This window comes from Dendrobates tinctorius, unplaced genomic scaffold (genome assembly GCF_039654945.1).
Source record: "Dendrobates tinctorius isolate UK_male_01 unplaced genomic scaffold, ASM3965494v1 ptg000049l, whole genome shotgun sequence".
NCBI lineage: Eukaryota > Metazoa > Chordata > Amphibia > Anura > Dendrobatidae > Dendrobates > Dendrobates tinctorius.
In genome coordinates, this window is record NW_027361717.1 from 19862678 (window position 1) to 19878886 (window position 16209).

Below are 16209 nucleotides of genomic sequence, written 5' to 3' on the forward strand. Positions count from 1 at the left end.
TACAGGAAGTGGGTGCAGAACTTTGTCTCTGTATAGGAAGTGGGGACAAGTCTTTGTCTCTGCACAGGAAGTTTGGTCATGTATTTGTCTCTATAAAGAAAGTAGGGGTGAGTCTTTATCTCTCAAAGAAAGTGGGGGTGAGTCTTTATCTCTCTAAAGAAAGTGGGGGTGGGTCTTTACCTCTAAAGAAAGTGGGGGTGAGTCTTTATCTCTCTAAAGAAAGTGGGGGTGGGTCTTTACCTCTAAAGAAAGTTGGGGTGAGTCTTTATCTCTCTAAAGAAAGTGGGGGTGGGTCTTTGTCTCGCTAAAGAAAGTGGGGGTGGGTCTTTGTCTCTCTAAAGAAAGTGGGATGGGTCTTTGGTGCTCTAAAGAAAGTGGGGATCGGTTTTATCTCTGTAAAAAAGTGGGGGTGGGTCTTTATCTCTGTAAAGAAAGTGGGGGTGGGTCTTTATCTCTGTAAAGAAAGTGGGGGTGGGTCTTTATCTCTGTAAAGAAAGTGGGGGTGGGTCTTTATCTCTGTAAAGAAAGTGGGGGTGGGTCTTTATCTCTGTAAAGAAAGTGGGGGTGGGTCTTTATCTCTGTAAAGAAAGTGGGGGTGGGTATTTATCTCTGTAAAGAAAGTGGGGGTGAGTCTTTATCTCTCTAAAGAAAGTGGGGGTGGGTCTTTGTCTCTCTAAAGAAAGTGGGGGTGGGTCTTTGTCTCTCTAAAGAAAGTGGGGGTGGGTCTTTATCTCTGTAAAGAAAGTGGGGGTGGGTATTTATCTCTGTAAAGAAAGTGGGGGTGAGTCTTTATCTCTCTAAAGAAAGTGGGGGTGGGTCTTTGTCTCTCTAAAGAAAGTGGGGGTGGGTCTTTGTCTCTCTAAAGAAAGTGGGGGTGGGTCTTTGTCTCTCTAAAGAAAGTAGGGGTGGGTATTTATCTCTGTAAAGAAAGTGGGGGTGAGTCTTTATCTCTCTAAAGAAAGTGGGGGTGGGTCTTTGTCTCTCTAAAGAAAGTGGGGGTGGGTCTTTGGTGCTCTAAAGAAAGTGGGGATGGGTTTTATCTCTGTAAAAAAAGTGGGGGTGGGTCTTTATCTCTGTAAGGAAAGTGGGGGTGGGTCTTTATCTCTGTAAAAAAAGTGGGGGTGGGTCTTTATCTGTGTAAAGAAAGTGGGGCTGGTCTTTGGCACTCTAAAGAAAGTGGGAGCGGGTTTTTATCTCTCTGTTTCTGTTCACTGTCTGTCAAACTTCAAAAAAGCATAATACAGAGGTGGCATTTCATTTCAGGACAGGTAAGCCACTTGACAATGTCAGAAATGTATGTTGATAAGTTAGGAAATGAAGATGCAGCATCTATTGTGATAGCAGAATGCTGTTGAAACAGACCTGACCACTCAGGAAAAGAATTAGGGTGTGTGCACACGCTGCGGATTCTGCTGCGGTTCCGCAGCGGTTTTGGCCGCTGCGGGTCCGCAGCAGTTTTTGCTGCGGTGTACAGTACCATTATTCCCTATGGGAATACAAAACCGCAGTGCAGACGGTGCAGATTTTTCCGCGCGGTTTTTAAACCACAGAAAGAATTGACATGTCAATTCTTTCTGCGGATTCCGCTGCGGTTTGCCATCTCCTCCATTGAGGAGATGAAAAACCGCAGGGCAAAACTGCAGAGCAATCCGCAGGTAAAATCGCAGGTCTTTTGACCTGCAGATTTACCTGCGGATTTTACTAAATCCGCGCGGCCAAATCCGCACCCCAATCCGCAGCGTGTGCACCTACCCTTACAAGACATAACCTGAAGTTCAGGAAAGTTCCTCGACTGATACGTGCACCAAAAACAGTTTTAACTTTTGTATGGCTGAGAGTGTTGAAACCGTGATTTTTACAGGTTATGTGTGAAAAGACAGGTACACCTTAAATTCCTGGATGTAGTATTTAATCTAACCCAGGGGTCAAAAAGGAAAGTTTTCTTCTTATGGAAAGTGACATGAATGATATGCCAGGGTGAGGAGACTTATAGGCTATGTAATACTTCTTTGGGGAATTAAAAATTCAAATTGCCTCTTCAGAGAGGAAGAGGACATGAATTCTAGTGCACCCTAATGGAAGTAGCAGTCGAAAAAGTTATTATCAACCCTTTAACGAGCCTTGCCACATAACTTAGGATAAAAGCAAAACCAGAATCTCAATTTGCAAACACATGCTCCAGTGTATTGCCTCTCATAAGCGCAAAGCTAACAAACAATACAATGGATTAATACCATAATGTAGAAAAAACTTCAAGCAGAACATTAACTTCACCCTTAAAAACTGCATAAACTACTGTACATGTTGAGTTACAGTTTTGTGAATCGAGATATCTTGCTGCATTAAGTGTTTTCTTAAAATGTAGAAATTGCTAGAAGTGTACGTTTTCTCCAGTGCATTTTAGATCGTGCCAATGCCCCAGTGTGATGTTTTGTTGCTTTTACATCAGTTCTTTGGTTACTAATAATGGCATGTGCCATGATGACTGTTCTTTGTATATATCCCAGCTCATGAGTGATAAGTTACGGGCACAGAGATTCGTGTATCCCATGTGAGTAATAACTTACATCCTGGTTGGACATGTCCCAGTATGGCCTTTCTCCAAACGACATCACCTCCCACATGACAATGCCATAACTCCAAACATCACTGGCAGATGTGAACTTGCGGTAGGCGATGGCTTCTGGTGCTGTCCATCTCACAGGGATCTTTCCACCCTGCAAACAAACCATAAAACATAAAGTCATTCTCTATGTAGACACTGGGGTTGTGATGAACTAAAGGTTTTGTTAAAACCGTCCCACAAATGGGACTGATACACTGTAGTACAGACTAATATTTGGAAGCAACTTACTCCCTTCTACCTTACTGAGTTCACATGTAAATCGAGCTGCACCGAGTGTGACTGCACATGAAGGGGGAGATTAATTTCCAGAAGTAACAGAAACAAATAGTAACATCAATGTGCCCAAAAGGGTTAATTTCCTGCTGTCTTCAGACTCTTAAAGAGAATCTGTCAACAGGGTTTTCCAATGTAATGTGAAGAAACCATCATGTAGGGGCAGAGACACTGAGTAAAGTGAAATGTCACTTACTGGGCTGTGTTTTGCTGTTTCAATAAAATTAGTGTTTTATCAGCCGGAGATTATCACTTGAAGACAAACTGCTTACTGGTTCAAACACGCCCCCCACTGATTAGCTGTTTTCTGTCACTATACACAGAAAACTGCCAATCAGTGGTGTGGGCGGAGTAATGCAGAGTTCAGTTGCTAAGTCTGTAGCAGAAAAAAACTGTGATTCTATCTTAACTGCTGCACTTAGTAAACTAGGAGACACATCGCTGGAATCAGGGTCTCAGCCTCTATGTCATGCTGCTGTCAGATTACATAGCAAAAACTGCTGATACATTCATTTTAGTTACAACTGACCGGTTGGACCAGTTGCCTCCAAACAGGAGGTCTTTAGCTAATCTCTCATAACAAACTAAGATTTGTAGTTTCCCAACAGCTGGAGAGCTGCAGGTTGAAGACTACAGACCTAAACCAACCAAAACCCAACCATACTGTCCAACTTCTCCAAATGACTTTGTCATTATATTGTTCTTGCATCGTGAGCATAAAAGCTCATAATGGAAATTATTAAGAAAAATGGGTTTCCAATAGATTAGCTCCTTGTAGTTCATGGAACTGTAGAAGACCTTGGTTAAAAAGTTAATTTAAAACACAAAATGAAAAAATATAGAATTACATAGTAAGATTGAAATGACTCATGACCATCAGGTCCAGTTTAATCCAGACGAAGGTAAAATCCCAATTGTGTCCCAACTTAAGGCAAACATGCCTTCAAAGCGTGGAAATCTGAACAAAATTTCATCTTTAGAAATCCAGTACCCATCTATATATATAAAACTGAATGTATGTATGTGTGTATCACCAACCAATCATGAAGCATCTTTCATTTCACCAGAGTTGTTCAAAAGAAGCTGAGCTGTGATTGGTTGCTATGAGCAACAGTTTTCCTTGCAACCAATCACTAAGCAGCTCTCATTTCACCAGAGCTGGTTAAAAGAAGCTGAGCTGTGATTGGTTGCTATGAGCAAGTTTTCCCACTTGACAATACCTCAGCAGACACTGACTGGGTAGGAGAAATCTAGCATCCCTGGGAAAAGAAGCTCCCAGCCATTGTCTGCCCCCCCAGAAAGGAGCACAGAGCACTTTGGTTTTGACCCCAGGCCTCTCTTAAAGGGATCCCCGATATGGAAGTTAAAACCGTTCCACTCAGCTCTGTGGTTCTGACCCCAGAGTCTCTTAAAGGGATCATTGGTATGGAAGTTAGGGCAAATCCACTCTGCGCTTTGGTACTGACCCCAGACCTTTCTTAAAGGGATCTCCAGTATGGAAGTCAGGGCAAATCCATCCAGCGCTTTGGTTCTGACCCCAGTCCTCTCTTAAAGGGATCCCTGGTATGGAAGTCAGGGCAAATCCATCCAGCGCTTTGGTTCTGACCCCAGACCTCTCTTAAAGGGATCCCCGGTATGGAAGTCAGGGCAATTGCCTTCAAATGCTCTGGTACTGACCTCCGGCTCTCTTAAAGGGATCCCCTGTATGCAAGTCAGGGCAAATCCAGTCAGCACTCTGGTTCTGATCCCAGGCTTTCTTAAAGGGATTCCAGGTATGGAAGTCAGGGCAAATCCACTCTGCGCTTTGGTACTGACCTCAGGCCTCTCTTAAAGGTATGTCCAGTATGGAAGTTAGGGTAAATCCCTCAGCGCTCTGATTCTCACCCCAGGCCTCTCTTAAAGGGATCCCTGGTATAGAGGTTAGGATCGTTCCACTCAGCGCTCTGGTTCTGACCCCAGGCTGACGGGATGATGTGCGATATTAGGGGGAGTAGTCCGGTGGCTCTGACTGACGGGAAGATGTGGGATATTAGGGGTAGTAGTCCGGTGGCTCTGGCTAATGGGATGATGTGGGATATTAGGGGTAGTAGACCGGTGGCTCTGGCTGATGGGATGATGTGGGATATTAGAAGTAGTAGTCCGGTGGCTCTGGCTGATGGGATGATGTGGGATATTAGAGGTAGTAGTCCGGTGGCTCTGGCTGACTGGATGAGGTGGGATATTAGGGGTAGTAGTCCGGTGGCTGTGAAGGGATGATGTGGGATATTAGTGGGAGTTGTCCGGTGGCTCTGGCTGATGGAATGATGTAGGATATTAGGGGTAGTAGTCCGGTGGCTTTGACGGGATGATGTGGGATATTAGTGGTAGTAGTCTGGTGGCTCTGGCTGACGAGACGATGTGGGATATTAGTGGTAGTAGTCCGGTAGCTCTTGCTGATAGGATGATGTGGGATATTATAGTGAATGTGGCTATGCGGAGTGAGTGGGGCTATACACTTAGCTTTATATATATATACAGTAGATATAATCATTATAATTTGTTATAACTAACTGTAGTTAGTTACTATGCCCGGGCAGCGCCGGGCTCTTCAGCTTGTAGTATTATATTCTTCAAAAAGCAGCCAGGCCTACATGTCCACTTTTATATATGGGACTTTATGGACAACTAACCAAAGGGGAATGCTTAGAACGTTAACATTTTAAGTAAAACATTGTGAATTGTGGTCAAAAACATCTAAAAGTTTGTTTTACGGGTTAGTAATAGTTTTAAGTTACAATAAAGGTCCACAAAGAAGGACGGACACAACAGACCACAATGACGAATTGTACATTAGGTGCCGCAAGAGGTGAGGCCGCAGCTCTCGGAAGCGCTAAGGAACTTTATTAATATTGCTGCTTATTTCAAGGGCAGAGAAAAGCTTGACTCGAGGAAATGCATTTAATCTAGTGTGATAAAGACATCTCATTCAGGACCTCGCCATATCTACTCAGCCATGAATTCTCCCCGGCATCTGACTAACACAAACTGAAAACTGCTTTATTCAATCATCACTTCCGAGAAATAAGCTATGCATTATGGATAGGGTTAGATGGGATTACAGGATGCCAAAAAAAGTAAAAGAAGGGGAGAATGAAAAGAGGAACAGGGGAATATATAATGGTGACCAGATGTGAGCTGAGCTCAGAGACAAATCAGTTTTGGTTAACCAGGCCGTCTCCGTGATGTTTGTGGTGTTATCCATTGTCGGATGAAGTTTGGATAGCTGGGTTCTTTCACATACGAAAGATTTATTTCGAAGGCGCCGGCTCTTTGGTTTTATTATTATTTATCCAAATAAAATGTCTCATAGTTTACTTCCAATTACTGGAAAAGCAGATAAATCATCAATGCTGAGATCCAACAAAACTGATTTATGATTGTATAGATCCCTTCTTCTTTATTTTCCTGCCAAGAATCCAGCTAGAATATACTCACGCGTAAAACGAAAACAACGAAAATGCGGAATGAAAAAATAATAAAGTCAAGGTCAGAAACTTTTAGTACAAAGGTGTAGCTACAAGGGGAGCAGAGGTTCTGGACCCTGGTGTCTGAGGAAGCCCCTCTGCCACATACAAAGATACCAGGTTTATAAATGGCACATGGTACAGATTGTCCATTAGGGACCTGGAACGTCAAGATATGCCTCTGCTTCAGTAAGCCCAGGCTCTGATTCAAAAATAGGGCCTTAAAGAGGCATTTACGCTGCAAGATATTTGTGAGCGAGTTGTTATAAACGCTCATTTCACAATTATCTTGCCACGCTAACAGGCTGCCCATCATCTGATGACAAGCTTGTTCATTGAGTGAAGTGATCTTTTGGCAAGTGAAAAAGATCATCCTTCCTTGGTGGTGCATTGTCCGATGTAATCGGGACTCACACTGCTGAGAATTATGGCAGCCTATGTGTATTGAGCGATCTTGTGTAGATCGTTAAGTGCGCTTCGTCTGTTTTAGTCTGTGCCCGTGTAAACAGCCATTCATACAACTGCCGATTGGTAAAAGTTTATCAATTAGAGATCCGTCAGTCATTCCAGGTAAATGGACCTTGAGGTCTAGCAGAAGACAATCTTTTTTAAAATTCAATGCTTATGTAAAATGACTCTTAAAATGTGTTCACATTTGTTTTTTTTATTTTGCCAAGACTGCGTGAAAACTACAGTACTTTTGTTGTAATTATGGAAAATGCCCCCTCAGACTAGACTGATAGTCCTTAAATGGAACTCGTTAGTAAAAAAAACGTTATAACGCGCAGCCGCAGTGGTAATCTGCAGGTATATACGGTTTTAAATAAAACTAATACATATGCGGTTTTAAACATGTTTGGCAGCCTAATTGGAAGTGCGGCTACATGGAGAAAATGAAGTCATATTCTCCCTGCAGCCACTCACTTGCAGTCATCTGGGTAGAGTGGGGCAATAACCAGTCAGTGCTCACTGCTCCACCAGCTCCCTGACTGTTACAGTCCTCTGCACTACCCCGATGACTTGAGGCGAGTGGCTACAGAGGGAATATAATTTCATTTTGTCCCTGAAGCCGCAGAAGTCTGTCGAAAATTTTAGTGGGAAAGATCTAATCAGACACATATGTGGCAGCAACAAATTGCATTAAGGCATGATGAAGACGTTTTCTCGTAGTTCAGACCAATGTTACAAAAAATAGAATCTAAGTCAATGATCACACAACAGTTTCTGGTTATTACAGAGCATGGATGGTGTGCCATTAAAAATAATATTTAGTGATCTCCCCGTTGTTTAAAAGGCCAATCACAATGGGCAAACTGTTTTTGTTAGACGTCACTATCTCATGACAATAAGTTAATCATAAATTGGGACTTCCAGTGATTGGCTGTAATCTGCGAGGAAACCCAACAGCAAGTGTTCACTTCCATCACCCTACCACCACAGGCGGAATTAGGCATTACACATCACCTGTTCAAATGAAAAGCTTAATCTCATTACCATGCCGACTTGCAGATTCTAATAATGTTCTCTGTAAAATTGAGAAATTTGTAGTAAAGTATCTCACCAAGGAACTGGTATAAGTTGGATCCGACGTGTCATCTTGCAGGTAACGAGAAAGCCCAAAGTCTGACACTTTGCAAACCAGGTTGCTGTTCACAAGGATATTCCTAGCTGCCAGGTCACGATGTACATAATTCATTTCAGAGAGGTACTTCATGCCAGCTGCAATTCCTCGGAGCATGCCCACCAACTGGATGACTGTAAACTGCCCATCATTTTGCTAAAGGAGATACAAATTAAGAAAAAAAATCTCAAATTAGAGGTCACCACTTAATATTTACTGTAAGACGCACTTGCCAACTCTCCTGGAAGGACTGTGAGGCTTCCTGAGAAAATGGAAATCTCCTGGAGAGTTGTCAAATTATTAGAGCACCATCGTCAGCTCTACATAAGGGTTCTTGTTCCCACTGAACATCAGCTTTACAGGTTGGCAAATATGCCCGCATTCCCAATAAAATATACAAATATGAATAAAAAACTACTAACATATCAGGCAAAACAATTTTGCATCCAGTTTACCCCTCTATAGCAAAATAGTCCGAACTTCAGTTTATGAGCGGTCAACTAACACTTGGCCAAGGTGTGAGCTACCTTTTGAATCAACTCTTGCTCTGAATCATAGACTGGGGTACTGAGCAGAAAAGACCAGTTGGCGTCAGATCTTCCTTATTTTTTTAAGACTGGATGACAATGGATGGATTACTTCATAACTAGGTAGAAACTGCACATTTAGATATCTGGAAAAAATGGGTGCCATCCCCAGTATGTACTATAATGGCGGCCATATTACAGGGAATCTGTGAGTAGAATCAACCCTCCTAAGCTGAATATATGGGCATGTAGGTCGTAGGAAGCTGAACAAAAATGAAACCTTGATTTCTGCGATCTGTTGTCTTATTCTGGTGAAAGCCAAGTTTTTCTTATGAGTAAATGAACTGTAAAGATCTATGGGCAGGACACTGATCTGCATGATAATCTGCCACCAGAGATTATTATAAATAAAAGGGAGAGTTACCAGTGTGAGACATGTAATGACTGACAGTCTGCTCTCCTGATCTACATGGCTCACATTGATAATGCCCCTTTTTCTTTTAAAATAACCAATGAAGACAGATTCTATGTAGATCTAAACAGCTCATTTACATATTAGGAAAATCATGCATTTCTCTGAAACAAAACATCAGATCGCAGATATCAAGGTATCATTTTATTCAGCTTTCTTTGACCCGCATGCCCATATAGATGGCTTAGGAGGGTTGATCCTACTGAAAGGTTCCCTTTAATTATACTTCAGATGTCCTACTTCACTGAAAAACACATATCTTCTGATTTTTGGTAGGATAGCCTTTTAAAATATAAACTACTACCATTTGCAAGTAGAAAAAGAATGCTTTTTTCCCCCAAGAATGGTAAATTGAAAATCATCCTGACTATCGGAGTATTCTGTGTTTACATAGACTTCTTCTCTATGCCGCTCAGCTCTCAGAAACCTTTTTCAGATGCTGCTCTTTCTTTCTGCCCGGCAAACACCAAGGACTTCATATTCAATGCGGCTCATAAATATAAAAAAAAAAAAATAAAAAAACACACAGGATTGGCTTTATTAAAGCTGTATGTGAAATACAATAAGCTGGCTTTATTCCTTTCAATGCATATGCTTCTGTCAAACATGCAAGGGTGCCAGCCAGACACAATACATCTGTAATGCTGCCGCCACCAAGCTGACAGCTCTCTTCATTAGAGGATAAAAAAACATATTAGGTGTTATAGCAAGGGTTGCACCCGCTAACTATCAAAATAGCAGTTTCAGAGTAAGGAACATATGTTTGTGGAACGTTACCATTGAAAATATGTAAATGTATAATTAGAAGCATTAGAAGCATGTCTGGGTGGCACACTGATGCCAAACATGTTCCTCTGCTCAGGTCACATCTCATTCTGCGCTTGTTCTGGTAGGAAAGAATACAAAGTTTGGCAGGAACAATTGGAGAAATATCCCCAGAAGCAGGTCCAATATAGCACTATACCACACAGTGCCGGGAATGTTGGCGCTCGCTATATCTATGTGTGAACAGACAAAATAGTAAGGGCCTATTTCAGATGTGCCATAATTCCATAATTCGGCTGCATTTTAGGGTTTGAATTTTTCCCCATTAGATGCTGGACCAGAATCTTACAAATCTTTTTTGCAGGGGTCTACTGAATCGAATGTAGACTCTAGTTTTACTGTAACTTAGGTTTAAAGGAGTTGTCTACTACTAGGACAACCCTTTTTTAAACTAAATGTTCGGCCTCCATAACATAATAAAGCCTATACACATCTCTTGTGCCGGCTCCATCCCTGCCGTATCGACACTCGCTCTCCCTGGGGCTTTTGTGCGGTTTTGTGACACGTGACGCCGGCGCCCAATCAGCGCTGGCGTCACTGTCTCCACCTTTGGACAACCCCTTTAATAGAATGTGAACTTCAAGTCTTTTGAAGTCTGAATTCCTTAAATGTTTCAGAAAGGGGAACTAAAGAGAATCTGTCAGTTCTCAGGATCTACATGTTTCTTACTGGTAACACCATCTTTCACATTAAATATACTCTGGAGGCAGATACTCAGAGAGATCTATGTCCGGCCCATAGATCTTAACAGCTCATTTACATATAAGAAAAACATGGATTTCTCTGGAATAAGACGTCGGATCACAGATATCAAGGTATCATTTTATTCAGCTTTCTATAACCTACATGCCCAAATATATGGCTTAAATTGGTTGATCCTGTCAACAGATTCTCTTTAAAGGGGTTGTCCTCTACTTGGATAACCCCTTCTCATTTACTATATTCCACCATGTAAATTTAAAAAACAGCCTGTGTTGGGTCTCCCTTGGAACCGTGACATTGTAACGAACTGAAAGTTTAGAGGCTCATTATGCGGCCGCTGATTCTTATGTCAACTGAGCCTTGCAGTCAGACATAAGAATAATGTCACACGAGCCCCGGAAGATCCACTAGAGTTATTTTACAAGGGGGAATATAGTAATTGAAAAAGGGATGCCTGAGTAGTGGATAACTCCTTTAAGCAAAAAGATTTGCAATGCTTTGGTCCAGCATTCAAGCTAATATTTTGTGACTGCCGGACCATGACAAACTCCTTTAACCTGCCACCTTTTTTGATTAGTAAGCCTGGAGCGATATCATAAAAGGGTTAAGACAGGAATGCCGTAGGTTGGAGGAGGTTAGCAAGGCCCTGGTTTAGCGGCCACAAATATCCAACATGGCCGATGGACCAAGATCGTGTGACTATGTGCTCAACTCTATCTATATTTATGACAGGTCCAGGTATGGGTCTGCATACATAGCAATGCCATATTGTGCCATTATGCCTTTGTACCATATTGTACCATTACGCTATTGTGCCATACTGTACCATTACGCCATTGTGCCATATTGTACCAGTTGTGCTATTGTGCCATTACACCATTGTGCCATATTGTATCATTACGCCATTGTGCCATTATGTCATTATGCCATATTGTGCCATTACATCATTATGCCATATTGTGCCATTACGCTATTGTGCCAAATTGTACCATTGCATCACTGTGCCATATTGTGCCATAACACCTTTGCACCATACTGTACTATTACGCTATTGTGTCATATTGTACCATTACGCCATTGTGCCATATTGTACCATTGCGCTATTGTGCCATTACGCCATTGTGCCATATTGTATCTTTACGCCATTGTGCCATATTGTGCCATTAAGTCATTATGCCATATTGTGCCATTACATCATTATGCCATATTGTGCCATTACGCTATTGTGCCAAATTGTACCATTGCGTCATTGTGCCATATTGTGTCATAAAACATTTGTGCCATATTGTACTATTATGCTATTGTGCCATACTGTACCATTACGCCATTGTGCCATATTGTACCATTGCGCTATTGTGCATATTGTGCCATTACGCCATTGTGCCATATTGTGCCATTACATCATTATGCCATATTGTGCCATTACACTATTGTGCCATATTGTACCATTGCGCCATTGTGTCATATTGTGCCATTACGCCATTGTGCCATATTGTGCCATTATGCCATTGTGCCATTATGCCATATTATGTCATTACGCCATTGTGCCATTATTATATCTACGACAAATCATCAGTCTTGCTGTGAGTTCCTGCTCTTATTATGTATCTACAATATAACTATGGTATAGTAGAGCTTTGTAATACATGGACAGTATATTAGGTATGTGTTATAATGAGCTCTACAGAGCACAGCTCCAGCTCCGGGCTAATATTTCTCACTAATCGCCACTGACACAGGCATAATCTTATCACATGTACTCGACATATAGAGGTAAATGAAGAAAAATCTCTATGTGTAGAAAATATGATGACACAGACAGAAAACGCCAACACATGACCCATCCACAGCCCGGTGCGATGTGTTTGGGTGAGCAGGTTTGGAGTGTAATATACAAGGTTCATTCTCAGACACAGGAGGCCCCAGTGGATTGGATCCTATAACCTACTTTCAGGAGTTACCAAGGTTCCAATTAATGTCCCTATTTTTATCCGGAGGCTGAAACAAGATTTTTTTTTAGGTCATCTGCAGCGAGCATTTGGCTGGTGCTTCATCTTTACAATCACGCTGCATCGTCTCCTGACAACTTCATCAATACAGCACCAGCATGGCCAGGGCACATCTATGTATGCATTACGTCCCGTATATCCATCAGTCTCGTATGAAGTGTACAACAGAGGGAAACGTCTGACTGAATACACCTGGTCTACCCTGTGTTCGGTATACCTTCCACATCAGGATAAAGAAAATGTATCGCCTGTTCATTTTTTATAGAAACTAAAACATATTTTTAATTATTTGCTTTTATTTTTTGATTGTATATTTTTTATTCAATGATATGGTGTATTTGAGGGTGGCCATAGTGTTCAGGCATCTGAACCAGAAAACAACCGATTGACTTCTATGGTGTAGTGTTTTGGAAATGCTCAGTGGTAGTGGTCCTTTTGCAGGGTGGGCTGTGCTCATCACATACTGTGTTTTCAGTGGTGAACCCCATGTTACTTTCAATCTTTGTAACAGAGACATTAAAGTGATTGTCTGATCTTCTTAAAGGGAATCTGTCACCAGGTTTTAGCCATCTAATCTGAGAGCAACGTAATGTAGGGACAAAGATTTAACTCTATAGTTTACGGCTTGCTGCTTAAGTTACTGGCCAACACTGCAGGCTTATGGAGGTGACCGCTCTATGCAATGAGCATGAGCGTGCAAGCTCTGACAATGGCTGGACCATTACTCAATGCTGCAGAGGTGCTACGCTTCCTAGTAGTACTGGAGAGCAGGAGCAGACACAGACAAGAGAGGCCCCTGTGCAAGAACAAGATATGGGCCCTTTGGAGCCCAAGAGCTCCTAAAAATGCAAAATTGCCCCTGCTTTGGAGGTTTTAGTGGCCCCCTCATCTCTTGGGCCTCTGTGCCGCTGCACTGGTTGCACCAATGGTATGTCCGGCAGAAATTCAGCCATGCTTGTGATCCAAACTGTCAGTCATAACGGAAAAATGTAGTTGTGCCCATGATAATATCGAGATGACTACTGAAACGTGATCTCTATGAAGAAGGAAATGTCAGCCATTTATCCACAGTATGTCTGAGGGCGAGTGTAAAATATCAAGGTTTTAAATGCAGTTAATGACATGGAAATAATAAAAAAAACACCCAAAAAAAGAAATACTCTGCAGTACATTTCCTTGAACAACTCATGAGAACCCCACTAATGCTCATCTATACATTAGGCTATCAGTGTATTAATATATATTTGTATATAGCATCTGATAGGACTGTTATGGACCATTAGGGATAAATCTCTATCAACTTAAAACCTCCAAAGACCAAAACACAAAACAATCTCATATGTTTGAAGCACAAACTTTACTGCAATCATATGGGATAAATGATCGTTTTGTGCTTTGGTAGTATATTTCTGTGCATACATCAGCCATATAAATGCCGATTTATTACATTTTAATGAAATGATGTGTGCTTTGTGCCATTAGACGACTATGATTTGCACGATGCTTTAGGTATGCTATATACGGTATATTAGATAACTGGGCTATGACAATATTACCCGAAGGAAAGAGTCCAGGGCTCCATTTTCCATGAATTCTGTAATGATCATAACCGGTCGGCTCTTGGTGACCACACCTTCCAGCCGGATGATATTAGGATGGTCAAACTGACCCATGATACTGGCTTCACTCAGAAAGTCCCGTCTTTGCTTTTCGGAGTACCCAGCTTTGAGAGTTTTTATGGCAACGTAGATTTCCCTTTTCCCGGGAAGTTTTAGACGGCCCTTGTACACCTCTCCAAATTCTCCTGGAAGTGAAAGAAAATTGGTAATGTGAGTTAGTTCTGCATTACTCTATCGGTCCATGGTGACATTTACTAAAATTATAAGCTATTGCCACATTCCCCTATGGAGAATGCCCGAAGCCAAACTCTTCCAATTGGTGCTACACGACTTCCCCCAAAGGGAAATTCTAGATAGAATTCTCATAACGGTCATTGTAACTCATAGCTTTTCTAAAAGAGGATATAAACTCAAAGTGTATAGAACTATAACCAGTAGCGTAGCTACTTGGGGGGGCATTTGCCCCGGGCCCCGTCCCATGAAGGGGCCCCCCAATCCATGATCGCTTCTGTCATAAGGCTGGCTTCCTGAGAATCTACACACAGGCTCGCAGCGTGGCAGAATCCTCAGTGCAGGGGTAACACAGAGCTGACCTGATCACTTTCTGGCAGGCTGGGGTCAGCTCTGCTCCTTGCTCTGGCTCGTGCAGGCTGGGGCTCCCCTGGGTTCTAGTGTTCACCCTTGAGTTTCCTCTGACACTGCCTGGGCCTGACCTCATCGCATGCTCTTCACCTGCAGCCCTGTATGAGAAATTGCCAGGGCCCCTGCAAATTTCATCTGAGGGCGGCCAGAATATATTATGCTAAGTAACTTCAGGTATGTAATGATCACTGCGGGGTGTATGTGATAAGATGGGGGGTAGGGTGGGAGCTGAAGGGCTGGTGGAGGGAGGACAGGGTGGGGGGCTTATTATTAGGGTTTACTTACTGTTTTGCACTACATGCACTACACCACATCACATGTGCTGTTTGGGGGGGCTGAAAGGGAGGTAGGGGGCTTATTATTCTTACAGCCAGGGGTCTTATACGCCCAGCCTGTGAGTACAACAAGCCCCCATACAGTAACCGCGGCATGAGCTGCATTATATGTAATACTGTTATAGTAAATGACTTATTATAATAATAAAGTTATTAAAGCTCTCCTGACCAGTGATACAGGACGCTCATGGATTGTGCAGCGTCTATCAGCAGTGGCTGTAGTGCCCCAGCCGGGTATGTTCCTACAATCAGTAAACGTTGCGGATTGGACGGTGCGTACATCCACAGCGCCCAACCCACGGCGTCCAGATGTTACAGCATAGTGGATGGGATTTCAAGAAATCCTATGTCCACTATGTGTGCACCGACATCCACAGCTCACCTGCAGAGACGGACATGTGCTACGTCAAAAGCGCTGCCAATTCCTGAACTTCTGCACATACCCAAATGCTGCAGCGTTTCAGAGAAAAACATACTAATAGCTGCTGCGGAGCGAGCGGCGCTGTGCACTAGTCCTACAGACAGGTCCCCGGCGGCTTCTCCCCAGCTGCTGATGGTGACTGACAAGCTATACGCACACGTAGGATGACACGTCTCAGTCACTGTCAGCGGACGGGAAGAGGTCGCCAGGGACCTGTCTGTAGGACTAGTGCACAGCGCCGCTAGCTCCCCAGCAGCTATTAGTATGTTTTCTCTGAAACATCACAGCTTAAGGGTATGTGCACACGTGGATTGCTGTGCGGATCCTCAAGAGATTACAGTACAATGTTTTCCTATGGAAAAAAAAATACGCAGTGCACATACTGCAGAAAAATCCGCGTGGAAACACAGCGGTTTATTTTCCGCAGCATGTCAATTCTTTGTGCGTATTCCGCAGCGTTTTTACACCCATTCCATTATAGGAATCCGCAGGTGTAAAAACACAGGCGAAACGCGCCGGAAATCTGCGCTGATTTGTACCTGCGGATTCTGCCAAAAATAGCAGATTCTGCACAGAAAATTCCAAACGAATCCGCAACGTGTGCACATACCCTTACAGAGACATTCATACCTGG

The 16209-nt window shown here is 42.7% G+C and overlaps 1 protein-coding gene across 2 annotated transcripts in view; it reads right to left on the reverse strand.

Moving 5' to 3' along the window:
* The window catches only part of EPHB1 (EPH receptor B1), a 434861-nt gene that overhangs the window by 5603 nt on the left and 413049 nt on the right, over window positions 1-16209 (reverse strand). For both annotated transcript variants that reach the window (XM_073576520.1, XM_073576521.1), the window contains exons 11-13: window positions 14115-14362; window positions 7964-8179; window positions 2568-2717 (exon numbers count right to left, since the gene is read on the reverse strand). In XM_073576520.1, the coding sequence (XP_073432621.1) occupies window positions 2568-2717; window positions 7964-8179; window positions 14115-14362 (614 nt within the window). The remainder of the gene's footprint in view (window positions 1-2567; window positions 2718-7963; window positions 8180-14114; window positions 14363-16209) is intronic.